Source organism: Vitis vinifera, chromosome 19 (assembly GCF_030704535.1).
Source record: "Vitis vinifera cultivar Pinot Noir 40024 chromosome 19, ASM3070453v1".
Taxonomy (NCBI): domain Eukaryota; kingdom Viridiplantae; phylum Streptophyta; class Magnoliopsida; order Vitales; family Vitaceae; genus Vitis; species Vitis vinifera.
In genome coordinates, this window is record NC_081823.1 from 4,458,467 (window position 1) to 4,480,141 (window position 21,675).

Below are 21,675 nucleotides of genomic sequence, written 5' to 3' on the forward strand. Positions count from 1 at the left end.
TTAGTCTGGAGATTATGCAAGCAGAAAACTCAGTCCATTTAAATCAACACAAATATGTCCACGATCTTCTTCAAAGTACCAGTATGTTTGAATCCAAGTATGCTTCTACACCTGGTATGGTTGGTCAAAATTTATCCAAACATGATGGAGGTCATTTCCATGATGTCACACTATATCAGAGCATAGTTGGTGTTATTCAATATCTCACTCTCATAAGACCTGATATTTCATTTGTTGTCAACAAGGAGTGCCAGTTTATGAGTAGCCCCTCCAACACACATTGGCTTGCTGTAAAATGCATCTTACGCTACCTCAACTTATGGTCTTTCCATGTAACCATCTTCCGCGTTGGACATTCAAGCATACATTGATGTCGATTGGGCTTCTTGTCCAAATGACAGAAGAAGCACTAGTGGCTATTGTATTTTCATTGGACCAAACTTGGTTTCATGGTCATCCACTAAGCAGAAAATTGTTTCAAGGAGCAGTGCGGAATCTGAGTATCGTGGACTAGCTGTTGCCACTTTCGAGATTGCCTGGATTCAATCTCTACTCACCGAGTTATGTCTTTCTCCTACAATACCACCAATTCTTTGGTGTGACAACCAAAGTGCTACCCATCTTGCTGCCAATCCTGTTTTTACACACCAACAAAGCATATTGAACTCGACCTTCATTTTATTCGTGATAAAGTTCTTCAGAACCAACTCCATATTCAGTATCTTCCTTCTTCCGACCAAATTGCTGACATCTTCACCAAACATATCTCAAGTTCTTAGTTTTTTTAGCTTTCGGACCAAATTCTCTATTGTTTCCAAACCCATGAGCTTGCGGGGGGATGATAGACCACAACTACACCAGCAACAATCACAACTGCACCAGCAACAGAAGGCAGTTGCAACAATAGAACTCAACAAGACCCAGATCACTCAAGAACTGTGCAAATAGTTAGGAATCTGGTAGTGTAGCTTGAACTGTGCAGGTAGTTAGAGTCTGGTAACATAGTTTGTTACAGTAAAAAAATATAAATAGCATAGTAGAGAACCTCTCCATGATATGTAATTTCTTCCTCTTAATATACAGAAACTAGATTTTCATCTTCCTGATACAAACTTTCACGGGCCAACCTAATGTTGTTTAATCTATTTAACCGTGGAAATTAGGGAAGTCTTTGAAGAAAATGATGGTCAACTTCTTCTACATTAGATTATGCTTTACCTACGGACTATGCTTTTAAGTCTCAAGACATTTTGAGAGCCAATTTTGTTTTTTCCGTTAAGATATGGTTAAACCTCGATAAATTGATATAGGTTTGCTCTATGGAAAATCTATGAATTAAGCTAATATTACTTACTCATGTGAACTAATGCAGCTTGAACATGGCCTACCGAGTCAACATCATAATTAGGTATGGGTATAACAACCAAATACAGAAAGGGGTCCGAGTCCAATATAGACATACTAGTCCCTGTCACGAAAAAGATGTAGATGAAGTTGTCAAGGGTCAGTATAGAAGCTCCGATGCAAGTGTTTCCTCTTGGTTTTTTCAGAATTGTAAATGGAGGGGCTTCCTTTCTTCACCTTCTTTTGCTCTTTGATTTCTTCCTCAATCTTCTTGAAATTTTGTGTCGCATCAGATACCATAACTCCAACCCAGTCCATGGTTGATGGTGAGACTTTAGTTTCATCAGGCCAAAGGTTTGAACTAGGCTTCTTCTCGCCTGAAAACTCCAAGAACAGGTACCTAGGAATATGGTACAAGAGTGCCCCACATACAGTTGTGTGGGTGGCAAACAGAAACAACCCCATCACAGATTCACATGGAGTTTTAACTATCAGCATAAACGGAACACTTGTTCTTCTCAACCAGGAAGGGAGCGTGGTCTGGTATTCGGGTTTATCAGGAATAGCAGAAAATCCAGTTGCACAGCTCCTAGACTCTGGAAACTTTGTTCTGAGAGATAGTCTTAGCAAGTGTTCTCAAAGCTATCTCTGGCAGAGCTTTGATTACCCATCTGACACACTGTTAGCTGGCATGAAGCTAGGCAGGACCTCCAACCCTGATCTAGAACGATATTTGATATCATGGAAAAGCCCTGATGAACCATCCAATGGAGACTTCACTTGGAGATTAGATACTCCCAGGCTGCCTCAACTGGTTGTTGCAACGGGATCAACCAAAAAGTACCGCACTGGGCCATGGAATGGAATTCGATTTAGTGGTATTCCGGTGTTTCCCAACGAGCAGCACTATTCACACATAATGATCTTTGATAAGGAGAATGCATATTACATGCTTTCATTTGACAACTACTCTGCTAATACGAGAACAACCATCAATCACTCAGGCTTCATCCAATGGCTTCGATTGGATGAACACAATGCGGAGTGGGTTCCTTTGTACATATTACCATATGACCCATGTGACAATTATGGACAGCGTGGTGCTAATAGCATTTGCAGGAATTCCAGAACACCAATCTGATTAATAAACCTACAAAATCATTCAAATTGGATTTGATTAAACCCAGGTATCATAGACATTCCCTCATTTCCACCTCGGAACATTTTTTGTTTCCCATTTATCGAAAAAAATCTCATTATTGTAATTGGATTGGTTCATTCTTCATCAAATCATATGGATCGATCAAGATCTAGCAATGATGGAATTTATAAATCGCATGAAGTTTTACCCAACTCCATAAATCCAATCTAATGCATTAAATACATATGATTGGAGGAATAAAGAGAAATCATCTACGTTTCAGCTACTCATAAGTTCTCTGCACACATACAAACACAAGGGAAAGTGAGGAATGAAGCAATTAAACCAAAGTGATTTAACAATTTTTTATTGTGAAGAAGAATTTAGTATTTTAAGCTTTAGTTTGACTCAATTTTTTCCGTTCACTTGGAAAAAATTGAATCTGAAGCTACCTAGAAGCTAACCAGAAAGGACATGTCATCATTGTTCTTTTAACTATAAATTTTATTTTGGGCATGGCCTAGGTTGAGAAAGGTCCAATAAGGATTAGAAAAGTCATGGAAAGAGATGTATATAGAAGGGAATCTCAATATATAAAAGTGATAAATCAAGTTCATTCGTCCGCATGAAAAGGACCAGGGTCGACTTCATAATAGTTCCTACTTTCAAAGCGTGGAAATTAGGGAAGGCAATTGCGGTCGTGTTCTGCCACCTAGGGTAGGTAAGACCATTGCATTTGACTCTCTACCTCATGTTCATGTGATGATTATGACGTAGGTGGACAACTGTTTTATCAGATTAGAAGCATAGAATTCCAAGAATATTGAAGACAAATCAAGGGCAAAAGAAGGCGAAGATTAACAGATGGATTATTACTCAGAAAGGAAACTAAGGGTGAATCTTCCCAGACAATGACACAGAAATGGGTGATGGGTGCTGCCGTCCCTTTTTCAAGGCTGCTGTATCCCATACAGTTAATCAATCTGTACGAAATTAATGTTTTATTGTTTTAAGAGACTTCAATTTTGTTCAAACCTCTCACCAGTCTTATGGTGTATAATCCTGTGAAATTATAACTGAAAAAAGTACTACCCTCCACCTCCAGAGTATATAGTCATCCCATCTTAGACTCGGTAACAGATGATTCACATAGGCTCTTTCCTTAGGACTAATATGGAATGAATTCAGGTAAATGGAGATAGATGTTTATCAAATTAACAGAGGCAAACCAGACATCAAGATTGGCGTGCCAAGCAACCATTGAGATGCTAAAGTTCCAGGCCCTATGACACAAACTCATTTCAGACAGTATGATCTTCTGACTTCCCTTTTTTAAAAAGAAACATTCAATTAGGGAACACTTAGGAGGACTCTACAATTTTATATTTCAGTAAGTTGTTTTTCATTGGACTTGGAAAATTCCTAGTCACCCTGTTGAGACAGTTCTTCCAATTGAAATGCTTAAGCCCTTAAACCTACATAACGTCAGTACTTTTTTTTTTAAGTAGTGTATAGAAGTATTTCTTTCATCTCTGAGAAACGTTCGATGGAGACCCATCTTTTCTTGGCCTTCTTTTGTGCCGGGATCTGTCTCTCAGTTCCCTTGGAGTTCTGTATTGCAGCTGATTCCATAAGGATGGACCAATCCATAAGCGATAGTGAGACTTTAGTTTCCTCGGGCCAAAGCTTTGAACTAGGCTTCTTCTCTCCTGGAAGCTCCAAAAACAGGTACTTGGGAATATGGTACAAGAATACACCCCAGACAGCTGTATGGGTTGCAAACAGAAACAACCCAATTGCAGATTCTTACGGAGTTTTAACCATCATCAACAATGGGGCACTTGTTCTTCTCAACCAGTCAAAGAGTGTAATCTGGTCTCCCAATTTGTCAAGGGTGCCAGAAAATCCAGTTGCACAGCTCCTGGAGACTGGAAATCTTGTTCTCAGGGACGGTAGTAATGAAACTTCTAAAAGCTATATATGGCAGAGCTTTGATGATCCATCAGACACAATGTTGCCAGGCATGAAGGTGGGATGGAACTTAAAGACTGGTCTACAACGAAAATTGACATCATGGAAAAGTTCTGATGACCCATCCCTTGGAGACTTCTCCTACGGATTTGATATTAATGTGCTGCCTTACCTGGTTCTCGGTGTGGGATCAAGCAAAATAGTCCGTTCCGGGCCATGGAATGGACTTGAATTCAATGGTGTTTATGTGTTGGACAACTCGGTTTACAAAGCAGTTTTTGTTGCCAACAACGATGAGGTATATGCCCTCTATGAGTCTAACAACAATAAGATCATTTCAAGACTAACATTGAACCATTCAGGTTTCCTCCAGCGTCTGCTATTAAAAAAAGGGAGCTCTGTATGGGATGAATTGTACTCCATTCCCAGTGAACTTTGTGAAAATTATGGCCATTGTGGTGCTAATGGTATCTGCAGAATTGGCAAGCTGCAGATTTGTGAGTGTTTGACAGGTTTCACACCAAAATCACAAGAAGAATGGGACATGTTTAATACATCAAGTGGATGCACACGAAGAATGCCTTTGGATTGCCAAATTGAAGAGGGATTTGTAAAGGTTACAGGGGTGAAATTGCCCGACTTGATAGACTTTCATGTGATTATGGGTGTGAGCCTTAGGGAGTGTAAGGTATCGTGCTTGAACAACTGTTCTTGTACAGCATATGCCTACACAAATCCTAATGGAAGCGGTGGCTGTTTGATGTGGTCTGGGGACCTGATTGATATCAGAGAGTTAACTTCAGAAAAACATGCAGAGGACATCTATATCCGCATGCACACTTCAGAGCTAGGTAAGACACTTGATTTTCTGAAAATCACTTTTTGATTGTAAGCTATTGGGTTGTCTCCAATAGCCTAAGCCCTAAGTTATCCTGGTAAATCAAGATGCAGAATTACTTAGATTCCAAAGTCAGAGATTCAATTTCACAAGAAGATTATAATCTAGTTAAAACCAAGACCCTATATTATATTCCAGAAGAACCATAGCTGTTAGGATTCAGGTTAACTAATGATGAACTGACTTGTAAAAACCCTAACAAGCAGAAAGCAAACATCCAATTCATTTTCTGAAGAAACAGGGGAATCTGGGGAAATGGTTACTTCATTCTTGTTACTGTCTGTTCCAGGGTTAAACACTAATCAGAAGAAGAAAAAACTAGTGATCATCCTTGTTATATCTACCTTTTCTGGAATCCTCACCTTGGGCTTGTCATTCTGGTTTCGATTTTGGAAGAAGAGAACAATGGGAACAGGTATGCATACAAATCCACCTAGATGATTTTATTGAAGGAAAACCATGTGGTAGTGCTTTAAAAGCAGCTTCTAAATTATTATCCCATTTAACAGACCAGGAAAGCAAGAAGGAGAACTTAGAGTTACCTTTGTTTGACTTGCCCACCATTGCAACTGCTACTAACAACTTCTCTAACACCAACAAGATTGGAGCAGGTGGCTTTGGGTCTGTGTACAAGGTAATATGCGCCCTCTTATGCATCATTGCATCTTGGTAACCCAAAAATGATTTCAAAAGAAAGAAGAAGAGAAAATATTTGCATCTTACACATCATATTTTGCAGGGCAATCTACCAGAAGGAGTAGCAGTTGCAGTGAAGAGATTGTCCAAGAATTCAGCACAGGGTGTTCAAGAGTTCAAGAATGAAGCTGTTTTGATTGCAAAACTTCAGCACAAGAATCTTGTCAGGCTTTTGGGCTGCTGCATTCAAGGAGAAGAAAGAATATTACTCTACGAATATATGCCCAACAAGAGCTTGGATTATTTTATTTTCGGTTTGAGCTTCTTATCCCTATCTGCTAGTATTAGTTTCACTTTTTGATCACCCATATTATGCTCATTCATGTTCAACTCAATTCACACATCTAAGTAATGAATTAGGCCTAATAATAAAATTTATAAAGGCAAAAGTATTGTGCAGATCAAAACAGAAGAGCATTATTGGCATGGGATAAGCGTTGCGAGATTGTTATGGGGATAGCACGAGGGCTTCTCTACCTCCATCAAGACTCTAGATTTCAAATTATTCACAGGGATCTCAAGACAAGCAATATTTTACTGGATGACAATCTCAACCCTAAAATTTCAGACTTTGGCTTGGCAAGAATTTTTGGAGAGAATGAAATGGAAACGAGAACAAAGAGAATTGTTGGGACTTAGTGAGTAATAAACCTTTATAATCTTATAAAATGGAATTTATCCCTTCAAAGAACTTATACTTGAAAATGTTGGTGCAGTGGCTATATGTCCCCGGAGTATGTGATTGATGGGCACTTTTCTATCAAATTGGATGTCTTTAGCTTTGGTGTTCTTTTACTAGAGATTGTCAGTGGTGAAAAGAACAGAGGGTTCTCTCATCCAGATCACCACCATAACCTTCTGGGACATGTAAGTAGAAAGACCGCAATGGTGTTTCCTCTCTCTCTCTCTCTCTCTCAATTTGTCTCTACTCTCTAGCTTTTTCTAGGTTTTGTGAAAGACAACAAATATGATTTTTGTTCTAGGCATGGCTGCTGTGGGAACAAAACAGGGCCTTGGAATTAATGGATGCATGTTTGGAAGATTCATGTGTTGCATCGCAAGTATTACGATGCATACAAGTAGGTTTACTATGTGTTCAAAACCTTCCAGCAGACAGACCAGCAATGTCATCAGTGATTTTCATGTTGGGTAACGAGGGAGCAACATTGCCTCAACCTAAACATCCTGGTTTCTTCACAGAAAGATCTTCCGTGGATACAGATACAATGTCAGGAAAGATAGAGTTACATTCAGAAAATGCAGTAACCATCTCAATGCTAAAAGGTAGATAAAGAATTCAAACACTGCTTAGTGAATTATTTATGTAGGTGCCAGCTTCTCTGACTAAAACGGGCTGCAAAGGTTCCTCTGTTGTGGCTCAGGGCACTGTAATCTGCAACTTAAGATTCACTAGTATTCTAAATTCAGATTCCCTCTGGATCAGGTTGGTAATAAGCAGAAGAACATGTATTCTACAGTCACCTTATGTGCTACTGTCTCTCTCATTTTTGCCTTTTCTCCTCAGGATGCATAGGGCTTATATGATTAGTGAACTGTACACAAAACTATAATCCGGTTCTAACCATTTAATTTCAATTATCTTGAGAATTTTTGAAGGTCTAAAATCCTTTGAAACATCAATAGGAAATGCAGATCAGATAGTAAAAACTAGTCAAATAAGGCTTCTTCTTGTGACTGTTATAAAGCCATAGGATGATGGCTTGGAATAATTTCAGGCAAATGGGGAAAAGAATTGAAAATCAACAAAGATAAGTTAGAATCAGATGACTTCATCTGAATTCTGTTGTCTCTTTGTAAAAAGAACATTTAAAAGTACACTGAAAATTACAGTGTATTCAGCAGTAGGTAATGTGCTTCTTCAAGATCTCTCAACATGAAACTAAAAGAGTTCTTTCTTAAGTTCATTTTGGCAAGGTCTAAGGTTTCTTTGGGTTTGTAAATTTATCTTTGGTAGCTTTTGTGAATGGCTTGCCTTTCAGTTAGAAGCCTCCTATGTCAAAAAACACATACACACACACACACAAAGAATCATCATGCCAAATGACGATTTTTCTTCAAGTTAGTATCATTGGAACCAACAATTCATAAAAGAATTCCTTGCAAAACATGATAATTCTAATTAATCTAATTAATATATCTCACCATGCTGTATATTTCAAACCTCTTCTTTTTCATGTTTCCGGAAAAACATCAAAGATTTTTGGAAAATATTGACTGAATAAGTTAGTACACAGTGGGAGCACCATAATGACAGCTCTCAACCTTATAAGAGAAAGGATTGGGGAAATATTTGGTCCCCATATGAGAACTAAGGATGTTTCAGAAATAATAATTAATTTAAAAAGCAACGCACAGAATAAAGTTTCTTACTCCACAAGATATTTCTTATGTTGCAGGCATATTACAGCTGCACAAACATGGTGCACTTGTAGCTGTTTTGATCCATCTGTGAAAAGTACTATCTTTCCTAAATCCCTCATAAAAACAAGACTTCACTTGTTCATGATCTATACCTGTATATTTTCATTTATCTTCTAAAATCTATCTTATCTGCAATAGAAATGTTGACGGGGTATCATCGCTGCCTTCGTTTTTGCCTTGGTTTCTTTCTTAATCCTCTTTGAATTCTTGATTGCATTGCTGCTATAGCTAAGAGTTAATCTTTAAGTGATGGTGAGACTTTAGTATCCTCAGGCCAAAGCTTTGAGCTAGGCTACTTCTCTCCTGGAAAGTCAGAGAACAGGTGCTTAGGAATATGGTACAAAAGTACCCCAAAGACAGTTGTTTGGGTTGCAAACAGAGACGACCCAATAGCAGAATGTTACAGGATTTTAACCATCAAGAGTAGCAGAGAATACAGTTGCACCGCTCCTAGATACTGGAAACCTACTTCTCAGGGATGGCATTCAAGAGAGTTCTCTGAGTTATTTATGGCAGACCTTTGATTATCCAACAGACACAATGTTAGCAGGAATGAAGATAGGCAGGAACTTAAAGACTGGCTTAGAACGATATTTAAAATCATGGAAAAGTGCTGATGTTCCATCTATCGGAGATTTCACTTATAGAATTGAAGTTCGTTGGCTTTCAAAAATGAAAAGATGGGTCAAGTTGAGATTGGGTCATTTGGGTTTGAAAAAGTTCGAAATTTCTTAAATCATAGAGTGGCAAAGAGAGTAGGGTGATGAACCCATTTGGTTGTGGAAGATTTCCTTCACTTGGGCATGTGTTTTATTCAAACGATGCGTTTTACTCTGTAGAGGAAGAGGAAACGGAGAAAATCGAGTGCTTATTTGAACTGAGCTTTAAAGTGACCAAAACGATGCGTTTTGATGGAGGGCGTAGAAAACGGAGGAAATTTTGCATCTTGATCTGTCACAGATAATTTTGATTTAAGAATTTTGGAATAACTACTTTTGCTTATGTGGCAGCATTTGGTTGGTCACTGCCATCTGCGGCAAAACACTCACAGTAGAGAAGCTAGACTCAGGTGAATTTCCCGCCGACTTGGCCGTTTATATATAACCCCTACAACCCCAACAACCAACTTATACCCAGTTAGAGAGAGATAGTTGGTGTTGTAGTTAGGACTCAGAAGTGATTTTCAGCTATAAGTTTTCACGGGAACCAAACACCAAGATCATCGAGAAGATGGACTTCCACCCTTTGCAGGTTTCACCACTGCCAAGGAAAGATCAAGATCTCCAAGAATACATCAACGTAGTACCAGAAGAATATGTGGCCATTGAAGACCACTTGGAGAATCCCAATTTTCAACTTCACGTCCGTGAAATCATAAAGGTGACGCCAATAATTAATAAGAACAATCTTCACTTCTTTTTTTGTTTTTTTGTTTTTTGTTTTTTCATAATCTTTTTAGTTCTGAATGCATGCATTTTTTATGTTCTTTCACTTCTTTGTACAGAGAAAGGTGGAAGATGCGGAAGAAAATCTCAAACCATTTGCTATCTGCTTTCTGAAAATTGCTTCAAGGATGGGGAACGACACCTTCTTGGTGCATGGATTCTTGGTAAGATAAATCCTACAAATTCTGACAAGTTAGTGGGAAATCAAACAAATCCTTTTTCTCATACTTCTTGCTGTGGTCTGATCAAGAGCAGATGGAAGCCAAACTCGGAACTTGCATAAGAAAGATACTTCAAACGGAGCTTCAGATTCCCAGAGGACTGAAATGGCCAGTTCAAGATGTTTCAAGCGGTAATTAGTCTCTTTATTCATCTATGGTTTTTCTTCTGACTTTTTTTTTTTTTTTTGTCCTGTGATCTTGCCAAGAAGATGAAGGAAAAGAAAAAAAAAAAAGTTGAGTTTCATTTAGATTTTAAGGTTTGAGATTTTGATCAATGAAGAGTTTGATTACAATGGCAGATGTGGGGTTGACCATGTTGAGACCATCCAAAATACCAGCATCACTACTTCTTGATGCCCACCCCAAGATGTCGCCCCTGCTGCAACCCTCTCAATCCACTGGAGCAATTCCTTCTTCTGGATCCATTCTCCAGGTAATCAATAAAAGAACAGCCATAGTTTGCTGGGAAAACGAACTTGCAAATAATCAATGTATATATCCCTACATTAATTATCAGTTTCTTTCCTTTTCTTTTTCCTTTTTCAATTCCAAAGATTAAAAAAAACTGGCACCAGAAATGTCTTCTATCCGTTTAGTTTTCAGACACCGAAGCTAAGAAAGCTGTTGTGTCTTGATACTTCCCTTGGCTTCTTTTGCTTTCTGGGTCGCAAACCAAGAAAACAAACTCTTAGTTTTCTTTTATTTTCTTTTCTTTTCTCAGCAACCAAATGGGACATGTCAGGACGGTGGACTTCAATGCCTGGAGGAACTAGGGGCACAATACACAGGGGAGGAGGTGATGAGCTCAGAGGCTCCAAAGCCAGACTCTCCACAACCTAGTGGTCCACCGAGACTCACCCCACCGAGGGTAGGTAGGATGAGGAATGAACCATATCCTCAACCATATTCACCTAGACCAAACAGAAAGGCACCACCAAGCTCAGGCGGGGCAGCGGGTGAAGGAACATCAGGCTCAGGGACACAGGGAGAGGGTACAGGACCAACAGACTCAGGGACACAGGAAGGGGGTGAAGGACCACCAGGCTCAGGCCCACCGGGTTCAACGGGCGAGGCGGTAGGCCCAAGCAATGACCCAGAAACTCCAAAAGGGGTTTGTAGTTGCAAAAATTGCTGCATAATATAGCGCGTTTGGTAGTGTGGATGAGAGTATCTCAGTGTCATCATTGAATTGAATCCGATTCTTAATTTTTGGTCTTATCTTGAGTTTTTGTTACAACAAACACATACATGTATACTCAAATTCGTATCATTTTTCAATAATATAGGCTGCGCTTACAATAAATATTTGAAAGTGAATCTTAATAAACAAGCAATACTGTTCGCTTGTTTTTTTTTTTTTCATTTAATAAATTTGCATTTTAGGCATGCAATGACATGTTTGTATAATTTTTTTGATCCAGTAAATGAGACTTGTATTAAAAATGTCAAAAAGGGTAAACCAAAGTACACATAATGTATATAGCAGTAGCTAAAAAACGCCAAAAAAAAAGAGAAAACAAAAAAATACTCCCTCCCTCAAACCGATTCCAACCAATCAATGAAATCTACTATGAATATCAATATTTCACCAATAAACAGTTTGGTCTAAATTAACGAGTTACATAAAATTAAGTATTTCAACCTTTGAATTGAGAGTTCCACATTCTCAAAAGATCTTCTATTTCTCTCTTTCCAAATAGTTCAAAAAATGCTCAAGTATTTTTATAATGTACTTACAATTGTCTAAAAAAATAAGTATTTATTTTGACTTTTGAATTCTTTTTATTTTTAAATTTTTGGTTGAACGAAGGCAATGGTGATGCTGTTGTATGGCAATTATTTTTTAAAATAATTTTTTGTTCACTAAAAAAAACAGAAAATACAGTTTAGCAATCAACAAAAAAATTCAGTGTTTTAAAAAATAATTATATAAATATGAAAAATTATTTAAAATGTAGTATGGATAAATTTTATTTTTAAAACATATTTTAAAAAATAAAAATAGGTTAAAAAAATATTTTAGGTTCTCAAACAAACATTTATTTTACAAAACATCATAAAACAGTTTAAATTTTTTTTTTCTAAAAAACCATTTTTTATAACGATTTTCACTTTCCAAGTAGAACTTAAATCTTTTATTTTAAAATCACTAAGATCGTATCCTTTTTGTTTTCACCTCATGAACGTTTGCTTCTAAATAAGGGTCTCCAAAAAGCCCGCGGCCCGCTTTAGGCCCGGCCCGAGCCCGCCTATGGGCGGGCCGGGTCGTGGGCCTAAATTTAGGCCCGGCCCGTAGGTCCGCCCCTTTAAAAAAAAACTACAAAAATAAAAAAGTATTAAAAAAAAATTCAATTAATAAACATAAAAGGAATGTAACTTAATTGGTTAGAACCTTGAAATTTAAACATGAGGGGAGGGGTTCGAATCCCCCCCTCTCCCTTCCCTTTTTTGAAAGCCATTTTGGCTTATTTAAAAAAGTCCGCCGGCCCGCCCCGCCCAGCCCGCTAGCCCGCGGGCTCATAGGCCGGGCCGTGGGCCTAGCATTTTAGCATGGCCCCGCCCGTTGACCAGTCAACGGGCCCATAGGCCCGGCCCGAGCTGGGCCGCGGGCCTCCTATTTACAACCCGCCCCGCCCGTTGGAGACCCCTACTTCTAAATATAGCAACTATCGAAGAAAATATGGAAGCTCACTTATATACAATGTTCTTAAATATCAAACTAATGTATAGGACTAACTGCATTGTTGACTAGTCATGTTTGGTTCAATACACTTTCTAAGCCATTTTACGCATTAACCAACATTGAACCAAAACATCAAAACCTTTGGTTCGTTTTGCTTGTTGAGGTTTTTAAGTAATAATAAACTAATCATATATTAATGTTTAGTTCACTTTTTGAGCATTAACTAGTATTAAACATCCTCGGATGCAGATAAGAAAAGACAAGAAAGATCAAATGGCATAGAAAAATCGAAAGGGTAGGGATAGGGACATCTCTAGAGCAACAAGTGCTCCAAGAGGTCCTTCATTGGCAATTAGGATTATAGGATATTAGTCAGTGTCAACAAAATCTTCCCTAACAGCCCCATTGGGCCCCTCTTTTAATGATGAATGGAGACTCTTGGTTGGATTTATTTCTTAAGCCATTTTAAAGCATTAATCAATATTGAATTTGTAAATCAAATCGGTTCAATTCACTTTTTGAGATAACTAATAAAATTTGATTTCATTTTTTTTTATTGATATATGAAAATTTTTCTTAATAATTATATTATCATTTTGTTATTTAATAAAATTGAAAAATACTCATATATTTACATTTTATTTTCATTATGATTTAGAGTTTGCCGGAAAGATTCTGGTTAAAACTCATTTAGTCTAAAGTCTTTTTGTTAGCAATTTTTATTCAAATGATTTTCTTGATTTTTAAAATTTTATATAACAACTAGAAGAAAGACTTCTAACTCTTTCAAAATTGCCTTTAATCGGGTTTATCAAAATAAAAACATGAATATTTTAATCTTTTTAATCATTTTATAAATAATTTTAATTTAATAATTATTTTAAAATTTAATTTCAATAGCACATAAATGATCTATTTATGTTATTATGACATGACAATGTTGAAGGGGAGTTGAACTAATGATGGTATTAGTGAATAATGACTTGACAATTTTTCCAATTCAACAGCACCAAAAGGGTAAGAGTAAGACACATCTTGATTCAATTAGATGGGTTTTAAGCACTCCATGATCTCAATTCACCCCACATTCCAATTAACTGATAGAATTTGTTTCAGGCATGAGACCCATCTGATGAATTATGGCCAAAATTATGTCTATAAACACAACTCTTCTCTGCTGATTACAACAGCACTGGCCCTATAATTGTGTCATGATGCTTCATTTGTCCATGTGCCAATGTACAAATCCACTTTGAAAATATAATTTCTTCCCTTTCTTGTCTTTGATCTCTTAATCTTGTTAGAAAAAGTTCTTTGATGACATTCCCACTGGAATTTCAAGAGGCTTCTCTATCTCTACCAAGACTCTGGATTAAGATTCATTGACTGAGATCAGAACAAGTAATATTTTACTAGGCAGTGAACTGCACCCTAGGATATGTGACTTTGGCTTAGCAAGAATTTGGGAAGGGGGATCAGAACAAGTAGCCTGAAACACTTACACATGGTCTCAGATGAGTTTTCATGGCTAGTGTTCATACAACCTATAAGTCTTTGCTTGCCCTTGTTAACTTATACTTTATATTCTCTGCAGCAGTGTCTGCTCAAGATATTGCCAATATCTAGCACTAGGGAAAACCCATTCCAGCCCCCCTATGGCTGTAAAATATTGACCATTAATATACCCTTTGTATATCAGGATTATAGAATTCCCCTGGAACCACTAGACATGGAAGAATTTTCCTCATGTTATTTGATCCTGGTTTGAGATCACCCATTGCGTGTATTGAATAATACTTGCGACCCCACATGATTTAGTCTTCGGAAGCAGGATGGAAACTGCAGCGTAGACTACTCTGTCAAACTTCCATGCTCAGTGAAAAAAAAAAAAAAAAAAGAAAAGCTGGTGGAATCTAAGAGGAAAGATTGGGTGGGCAGGTAGTGTAGAAAAAAGAGGCTGGTCTGTTTGTCCTCAAGCAGGGGAAACAATATCTGTTAGGATATAAAAAAGTTGTACAGACTGCCTTATCTTTAATGATCTCAAACTTAAATAAATCAGAACGCGAAATTAATAATTGATTCAAGTTCACACTGAGCTCGAATTATTTCTATGCAAAGGGAAACATATGAGGAAGCATCTTCAAGGGCAGTTTATGAGTTATCTTGGACACTGCAAGGTTGAAAAGTCAAAGAAGAAAGTCAAAATCTTTGCCAAAATGATAATATATCAAAGGAAGCTGTGATGACCAAGGATGCAACTAATCAAAGTCACTGTCAACGATCGTTGCCGCCTCATGGTGCTGAAGAAAATTCGACCATCTGAGTAACTTAAATCATCAAGGACTGAGGTTTCTTCACAAGGCAGAATGGCTCACAGCGATGCTAACATGTTAAGTGAGAAAATTTCTCCTTTTATTTTCTTGCTGATTTTCTCTTTCTTCTGCTTGCAGTTCTCCATTTCTGTTGATGCTGCCCCTGATACGATTTTTAGCGGACAAATGCTCAGACAGACAGATACCATCATATCTGCAGGTGGGAACTTTGAATTAGGCTTTTTCTCACCTGGAAACTCCCCAAGTTATTTTGTGGGGATATGGTATAAGAAAATTTCAGAGCAAACGGTGGTATGGGTTGCCAACAGAGATTACACAATAACTGGTTCCTCTCCTAGTCTTACCATCAATGACGATGGCAACCTTGTGATTTTGGATGGCAGAGTCACATACATGGTGGCTAACATTTCATTGGGCCAGAATGTCAGTGCCACACTGTTGGATTCCGGCAATCTTATATTGAGAAATGGAAACTCAAATATCTTGTGGCAGAGCTTTGATTATCCCTCTAATCATTTCCTTCCAGGTATGAAGATTGGATACAACAGAAAGACCGGAGAAGTTTGGTCATTTACATCCTGGAAAAATGCAGAGGACCCAGGCCTAGGGCCTGTTTCCCTGAAAATGGATCCTGAAACACACCAATTTGTCATCATGTGGAATTCTCAAATGGTTTGGAGTAGTGGGGTTTGGAATGGGCATGCTTTCAGTTCTGTTCCTGAAATGAGATTAGACTATATTTTCAATTACAGCTACTTTGAAGACATGAGTGAGGCATACTTCACTTATTCTTTGTATGATAATTCTATTATATCTAGATTGCTTATAGATGTGTCTGGAAACATCAAGCAGCTGACGTGGCTTGATAGATCGGGCTGGAATCTGTTCTGGTCTCAACCACAAAATTTTGAATGCGATTACTACTCTTATTGTGGTTCTTTTAGCAGCTGCAATAATCAGACCACTCCTATCTGTCAATGCTTGTATGGTTTTAGACCCAACTCTGCAGGAGATTGGATGATGAATCAATTTAGAGATGGATGTGTGAGGAAAACCTCCTTGCAGTGTGATGATCTCACTTCTGTTAATAGTGAGAAAGACAAGTTCCTCAAAATGGCTAATGTGAAGTTTCCTCAGAGCCCTCAGATTTTGGAAACACAGTCTATAGAAACATGCAAAATGACTTGCTTGAACAAGTGCTCTTGCAATGCTTACGCTCATAATGGCAGCTGTTTAATGTGGGATCAAATTCTATTGAACTTGCAACAACTTTCAAAAAAGGATCCTGATGGAAGAACACTATATCTTAAACTTGCTGCATCTGAGCTCCAAAATTCCAGAGGTATGTCTTTTAATTTATCAGGATTGCTTGTAAGTTAACCATCTCTGATGAAGATTAATTTTGAATTCAGAAAGCAAAATGCCACGGTGGGTTATTGGGATGGTGGTTGTTGCTGTACTGGTGCTTCTTTTGGCCTCCTACATCTGTTACCGACAAATGAAAAGAGTCCAAGACAGAGGTAAACTTTTTGCCAAACTACTGTCAGCACAGGAGTAACTGTCTATATTGAAATTTCACTTAAATTTTCTTTCTGCTCTGTATAAACAGAGGAAATGACAACAAGCCAGGATATATTACTATATGAATTTGGTATGGGTTCAAAAGCTACTGAGAATGAGCTCAATGAGGGAAATAGGGTTGGAAAAGACAAGAACAAGGATGCTTGGTTGCCATTGTTCAGCTTTGCAAGTGTATCTGCAGCAACAGAGCACTTCTCAACTGAAAATAAGCTAGGACAAGGTGGCTTTGGACCTGTTTACAAGGTAGCACTTTTATCAATTGAAACAATTGAGAAAACCAGAATTTTTTTGGTACATTTTGCTTGGTGTATGCAACTTGAGGTGCATACCTACCCATGTGACTAATGATTTCAATTGCAGGGTGAACTATTTAATGGACAAGAAATAGCAGTAAAGAGGCTTTCAAGGAGCTCAGGGCAAGGGCTAGAAGAACTAAAAAATGAAACAGTGCTTTTGGCTGAACTTCAACACAGGAACCTTGTTAGACTCTTAGGCTGCTGCATAGAGCAAGGTGAAAAGATATTAATCTATGAGTACATGCCCAACAAAAGCTTGGACTCGTTCCTTTTCGGTATGTGATTTCACATAATTATAAATTTATCCATATTCAATACTTCCTATTACTATAGTTGACGTAAAATTGATGCAGATCCAAACAAAAGAGGCCAGTTAGATTGGGCAAAGCGCGTCAGTATTATTGAAGGAATTGCTCAAGGGCTTCTCTATCTCCATGAGTATTCCAGATTAAGGATAATTCACAGAGATTTGAAGGCTAGTAATATCCTACTGGATAATGACATGAACCCCAAAATATCTGATTTTGGCATGGCGAGAATGTTTGGAGGAAACGAGTCATATGCAAACACAAATCGAATTGTTGGGACCTAGTAAGTAACATATAGCAAATTCTAAGATCATAAACACACCATCTTCAGACAGATATTTTCTGCTTTTTATATGTCAGAGTATTTTTATTTTGATACTAATTGATGTGATGGAATAATAAAATCTAGTGGTTATATGTCCCCTGAGTATGCTTTGGAAGGCCTTTTCTCCACAAAGTCTGACGTCTTTAGCTTCGGAGTCTTGATGCTGGAGATCCTGAGTGGCAAAAAGAATACAGGCTTTTATAATAGTGACACTCTTAATCTTATTGGATATGTAAGTGACTCAAATGTATATCTTTACTTAATGTTGTCTACTAATGGATTATATTGTGTTTAATTATTTCTTTTTTGCTCAGGCATGGGAACTGTGGAAAAGCGATATGGCTATAAATTTGATGGATCCCATGTTGGAAGGCCAGTCCTCTCAGTATATGCTGTTAAGGTACATCAATGTGGGACTCCTTTGTGTTGAAGAAATTGCAGCTGATAGACCAACCCTGTCGGAAGTAGTCTCAATGCTTACCAATGAACTTGCCGTTCTACCTTCTCCCAAGCACCCTGCTTTCTCAACTGTAAGGAGCATGGAAAATCCACGCTCATCCATGAGCAGGCCTGAAATTTATTCAGCAAATGGTTTGAGTATTTCAGTTATGGAAGCTCGATAGCTCTTCGGACCTCAATGGCCTCAATGTCTAAGTTTTAGTTCTTTATATTTCTTCCTATATACAGTTGTTTACATAGTTGCCATATGCATCTTTCACCACTTTATAGTTTCTCCTTGGATGTTCAGTAGGCATTCTTTTTCTAGATAAAGAAAGAGATTTTGTTATATCAACAGTCAAAGAGTTATTTATCACATTATTGAGCATAATGATACTACTTCTGTAGTGATTTTTTCTCGTCGTGTTCTCTTTCACTTTCTAGCAGATCAATGAAGAAGACAAAAAAAAGTTCCTAATTTTCATGATTAATTCTCTTAATTCCTTGCTTGAAGTTGGTTTGCCTCCTTCGACGAAGTATCAAGGTCTTTCCTCGGTACTATGAAGTTGACATGGTATATATATGTTAAATAGAGAAGATGTCTTTGGTTGAGTACTGATTTTTCCATAACACGGCAAGTTTAAGACATACTTTCACATCATCTTCTCAGAGATGTGCAGTTAGTGTTAGTGCTTATATAACAAGCAATACATCAACATATGACTTAAGAATGATAAAAAAAAAAAAAAACCCAGACATGTTACAGAACAGATTGTTTAGGAGTAAACCTATCAAGAGGGCCATTTTAATGTGTCACTACAAGCTCTGCCTTTCACTCACCATCTTTTTGTGCAAAGTCACATGGTCTTCTGCTGTTCTTGTATCATGGAAATATTTTTAGTTTGGTTTTTTAGTGCTTTCGACTTTTTGCAAACAAATTTTTTTCTTTACTATTCAATGATGAATTACGCATGAATCCATGAACATGTGCACCTCGTATAAAATCCATCTGGTTCATATTTTTATAACCATGCTGCTACCAAATGATCTGGTTAATAGATCCCAGCGGCTAAATGTCCCTACAATATTATTTTGGACATTCTCTTCTCAAATAAGTTTAAAGTTTTAGATGTGGAGTCTTGGCTTATGAGGTACCATTCCTTTATTTTCAGACTTCTAATGGTGGACTCACCATGTCCAATTAATGGGTCAATTTAGAGCAATAAACCTGCAACCTTCTCCTTAAATGTGGTGGATCCACATTAATGAACTAGTAGGTTAGAAATTTGTTTGGTTAATCCTACAATCCAACAGAATCCATCAGTAGTGAGACCCTCATTTCCTCGAGCCAAAACTTTGAATTAGGCTTCTTCTCACCAGGCAATTCCAAGAGCTGATGCTTGGGAATATGATATAAGAATTTTCCAAACATCTTTTTATGTAGTTTGAACAGGCAACAATGGAAGCCTAGTCCTCCTTGATGAAACAGAGTATAATCTGCTCAGCTAGTCACTCAATTGTGGCTGAAAATCCAGTTTTGCAGCAATTAGAATATGGAAATGTTCCTAGAGACCAGAGCAATGCGGACCCAGAAAGCTATATGTTGCAAAGCTTTGATTTCCCATGCAACACACATCTATCAGGCATGAAAAGAAAACAATGCCAAAGTTTCTTAATTAGTTCTACGTTGTCCTTGTTATGACTTTTGGTATTCTACTTGTAATGTTGTATTCCCATGTTAATAAAAAAATTCAGATTACCTTCAGAGATGTCCAAGAATTCAGATTTGATTGTTTCATGTCTTAGGTTGTGAATGGAACTACAATTATGAGAACCACTCAAAATTTTCACAACACAAGAGTCTTAACCTTTGTTTTCACGTATGAAAGTTTAGGAAGACAACTCGCTTCTCTTGTTTAGAAAAAAAAAGTTTATGCCCCCAAAAATTGCTCCTTCCATTTTTAAAAAATATTGGGTCAGATCGAGTCGGTCCACTTGGCATCCAAAACCCATTTCCAACATCCCATTTCTGGGTATCTCCTCAAAGTCGAGTCATCTTTAATGAAAGAATCATATTCCAAAAGGGACCCACGAAAACAAGAAATGGATGTTAATATAATTAATTCTGAGAGCCATAGTCAGCCTTGCCCCTTACATGCATCAATCCTAGTTTGAAATGACGTTTTTCAGTGACTAACTAGATTGTCAATGCCGTGTGTTGAAGTTTGTCATGAAGTTGACATTACTGACAAGTTGAGTAACGACCCAGTCCCTCTGAGAAGCATTTTTTCTGGGAAGGATTTTTCATCTCCTAAAACTACATGCCTGCTCCCTTTAGTGGTCTGACTTTTGAGTCCTGGATGAAATTTTAGGTTGCATTGTTTCCTCCGTAAAGAAAAATGAAGAGGGAGAGCCATCCTCTCTGCATCTTCCTTTACACTTTGATCTCTTTCTCAAGAAAATGATACCTTAAATTCTACCCAATCCCTCATTGATGGCGATTTCCTCAGGTCAAAGTTTTGAATTAGGCTTCTTCTCTCCAAATGGGTCCACGAGCCGATATGTGGGAACATGGTACAGGAATTGTCCGGATCATGTGGAGTTTTAAGTTTTTAACCATTCCCAACAATGGAAGTCTAGTCCTCCTTGATCAAAAACAGAGGATTATCTGGTCATCGGGTTCTACAAGAGCCACTGAAAATCCAGTTGTGCAGCTGTTGGAATCCGGAAACCTTGTTCTTAGAGAAAAGAGTGATGTAAATCCAGAAATCTGTATGTGGCAAAGTTTTGATGCCCCCTACAATCCACAAATGCCAGACATGAAGCTGGGATGGAACTTTAGCACTGGCATGGAGCAATATTTGACATCCTGGAGAACTGCCAGTGACCCTTCCCCTGGAGACTTTAATCTCAAATTTGAAATTGTTGGGCTGCCTCAGGTTGTTCTTCAAAAAGGATCAGAGAAGAAGTTCCGTAGTGGACCATGGAATGGACTTCGCTTTGGTGGTTTAAGATTTTTGAAACTTCTTTTGTATATAATGCAGATGAATTGTACATTTCTTATGAGCTTAGTGAAAACTTGACCATAACAAGAGTGGTTTTGAATGAACTGGGTTTGCTCCAGCGCCTAGTGTCTGAGTAAAGGAAGCACTGAGTGGACAACTATGCATACAATGCCAAATGATTTGTGTGACGATTATGGATACTGTGGTGCTAACAGCATTTGTAGGATAGACAGAAGGCCAATTTGCGAGTGCCTAGATGGATTCATACCAAAATCAGACATTGAATGGGAATTTCTGAATTGGACCAGTGGATGCACTAGGAGGAACTTGTTGGATTGCCAAAAGGGTGAAGGGTTTGTGGAGCTTAAAGGTGTGAAACTGCCTGATCTGTTGGAGTTTTGGATAAACCAAAGGATGACCCTTGAAGAATGTCGGGCTGAGTGCTTGAAGAACTGCTCTTGTACTGCTTACACCAATTCAAATATTAGTGGAAAGGGCAGTGGCTGTTTGATCTGGTTCTGAGATCTGATTGATATTCAAGAGTTCAT

General features: G+C 37.9%; 4 protein-coding genes across 5 annotated transcripts; all 4 read left to right on the forward strand.

Moving 5' to 3' along the window:
• Positions 1-1,483: 1,483 nt before the first annotated feature.
• Positions 1,484-2,485, forward strand: LOC132253452 (S-locus-specific glycoprotein S13-like). The gene has a single exon (XM_059735538.1). It carries the CDS (start codon positions 1,559-1,561, stop codon positions 2,483-2,485), a length of 927 nt encoding a protein of 308 aa, XP_059591521.1. The 5' UTR covers positions 1,484-1,558.
• A 1,542-nt stretch (positions 2,486-4,027) lies between these two features.
• Positions 4,028-18,539, forward strand: LOC100260654 (uncharacterized). The gene is made up of 21 exons (XM_059735539.1): positions 4,028-5,307; positions 5,644-5,769; positions 5,864-5,988; positions 6,094-6,304; positions 6,451-6,688; positions 6,767-6,917; positions 7,034-7,334; positions 9,028-9,146; positions 9,503-9,561; positions 9,680-9,872; positions 9,997-10,101; positions 10,193-10,289; positions 10,458-10,591; positions 10,880-11,269; positions 15,172-16,516; positions 16,587-16,694; positions 16,784-16,998; positions 17,116-17,326; positions 17,405-17,642; positions 17,769-17,916; positions 17,999-18,539. The coding sequence occupies exons 1-21, from the start codon at positions 4,032-4,034 to the stop codon at positions 18,305-18,307; spliced, it is 6,099 nt and encodes a 2,032-aa protein (XP_059591522.1). The 5' UTR covers positions 4,028-4,031; the 3' UTR covers positions 18,308-18,539.
• LOC104877532 (uncharacterized) lies at positions 8,660-11,461 on the forward strand. 2 transcript variants are annotated; one of them, XM_010645974.3, is made up of 5 exons: positions 8,660-9,872; positions 9,997-10,101; positions 10,193-10,289; positions 10,458-10,591; positions 10,901-11,461. In XM_010645974.3, the coding sequence occupies exons 1-5, from the start codon at positions 9,723-9,725 to the stop codon at positions 11,300-11,302; spliced, it is 888 nt and encodes a 295-aa protein (XP_010644276.1). In that variant the 5' UTR covers positions 8,660-9,722; the 3' UTR covers positions 11,303-11,461. The 2 variants fall into 2 exon arrangements, with proteins under 2 accessions (XP_010644276.1, XP_010644275.1); XM_010645973.3 differs by having other exon boundaries at positions 8,665-9,872; positions 10,880-11,461.
• A 2,126-nt stretch (positions 18,540-20,665) lies between the features above and the next one.
• LOC109121762 (G-type lectin S-receptor-like serine/threonine-protein kinase At4g27290) lies at positions 20,666-21,649 on the forward strand. Its single transcript, XM_059735540.1, has 3 exons — positions 20,666-21,095; positions 21,167-21,260; positions 21,343-21,649. The coding sequence occupies exons 1-3, from the start codon at positions 20,666-20,668 to the stop codon at positions 21,647-21,649; spliced, it is 831 nt and encodes a 276-aa protein (XP_059591523.1).
• The last annotated feature ends 26 nt before the right edge of the window (positions 21,650-21,675 follow it).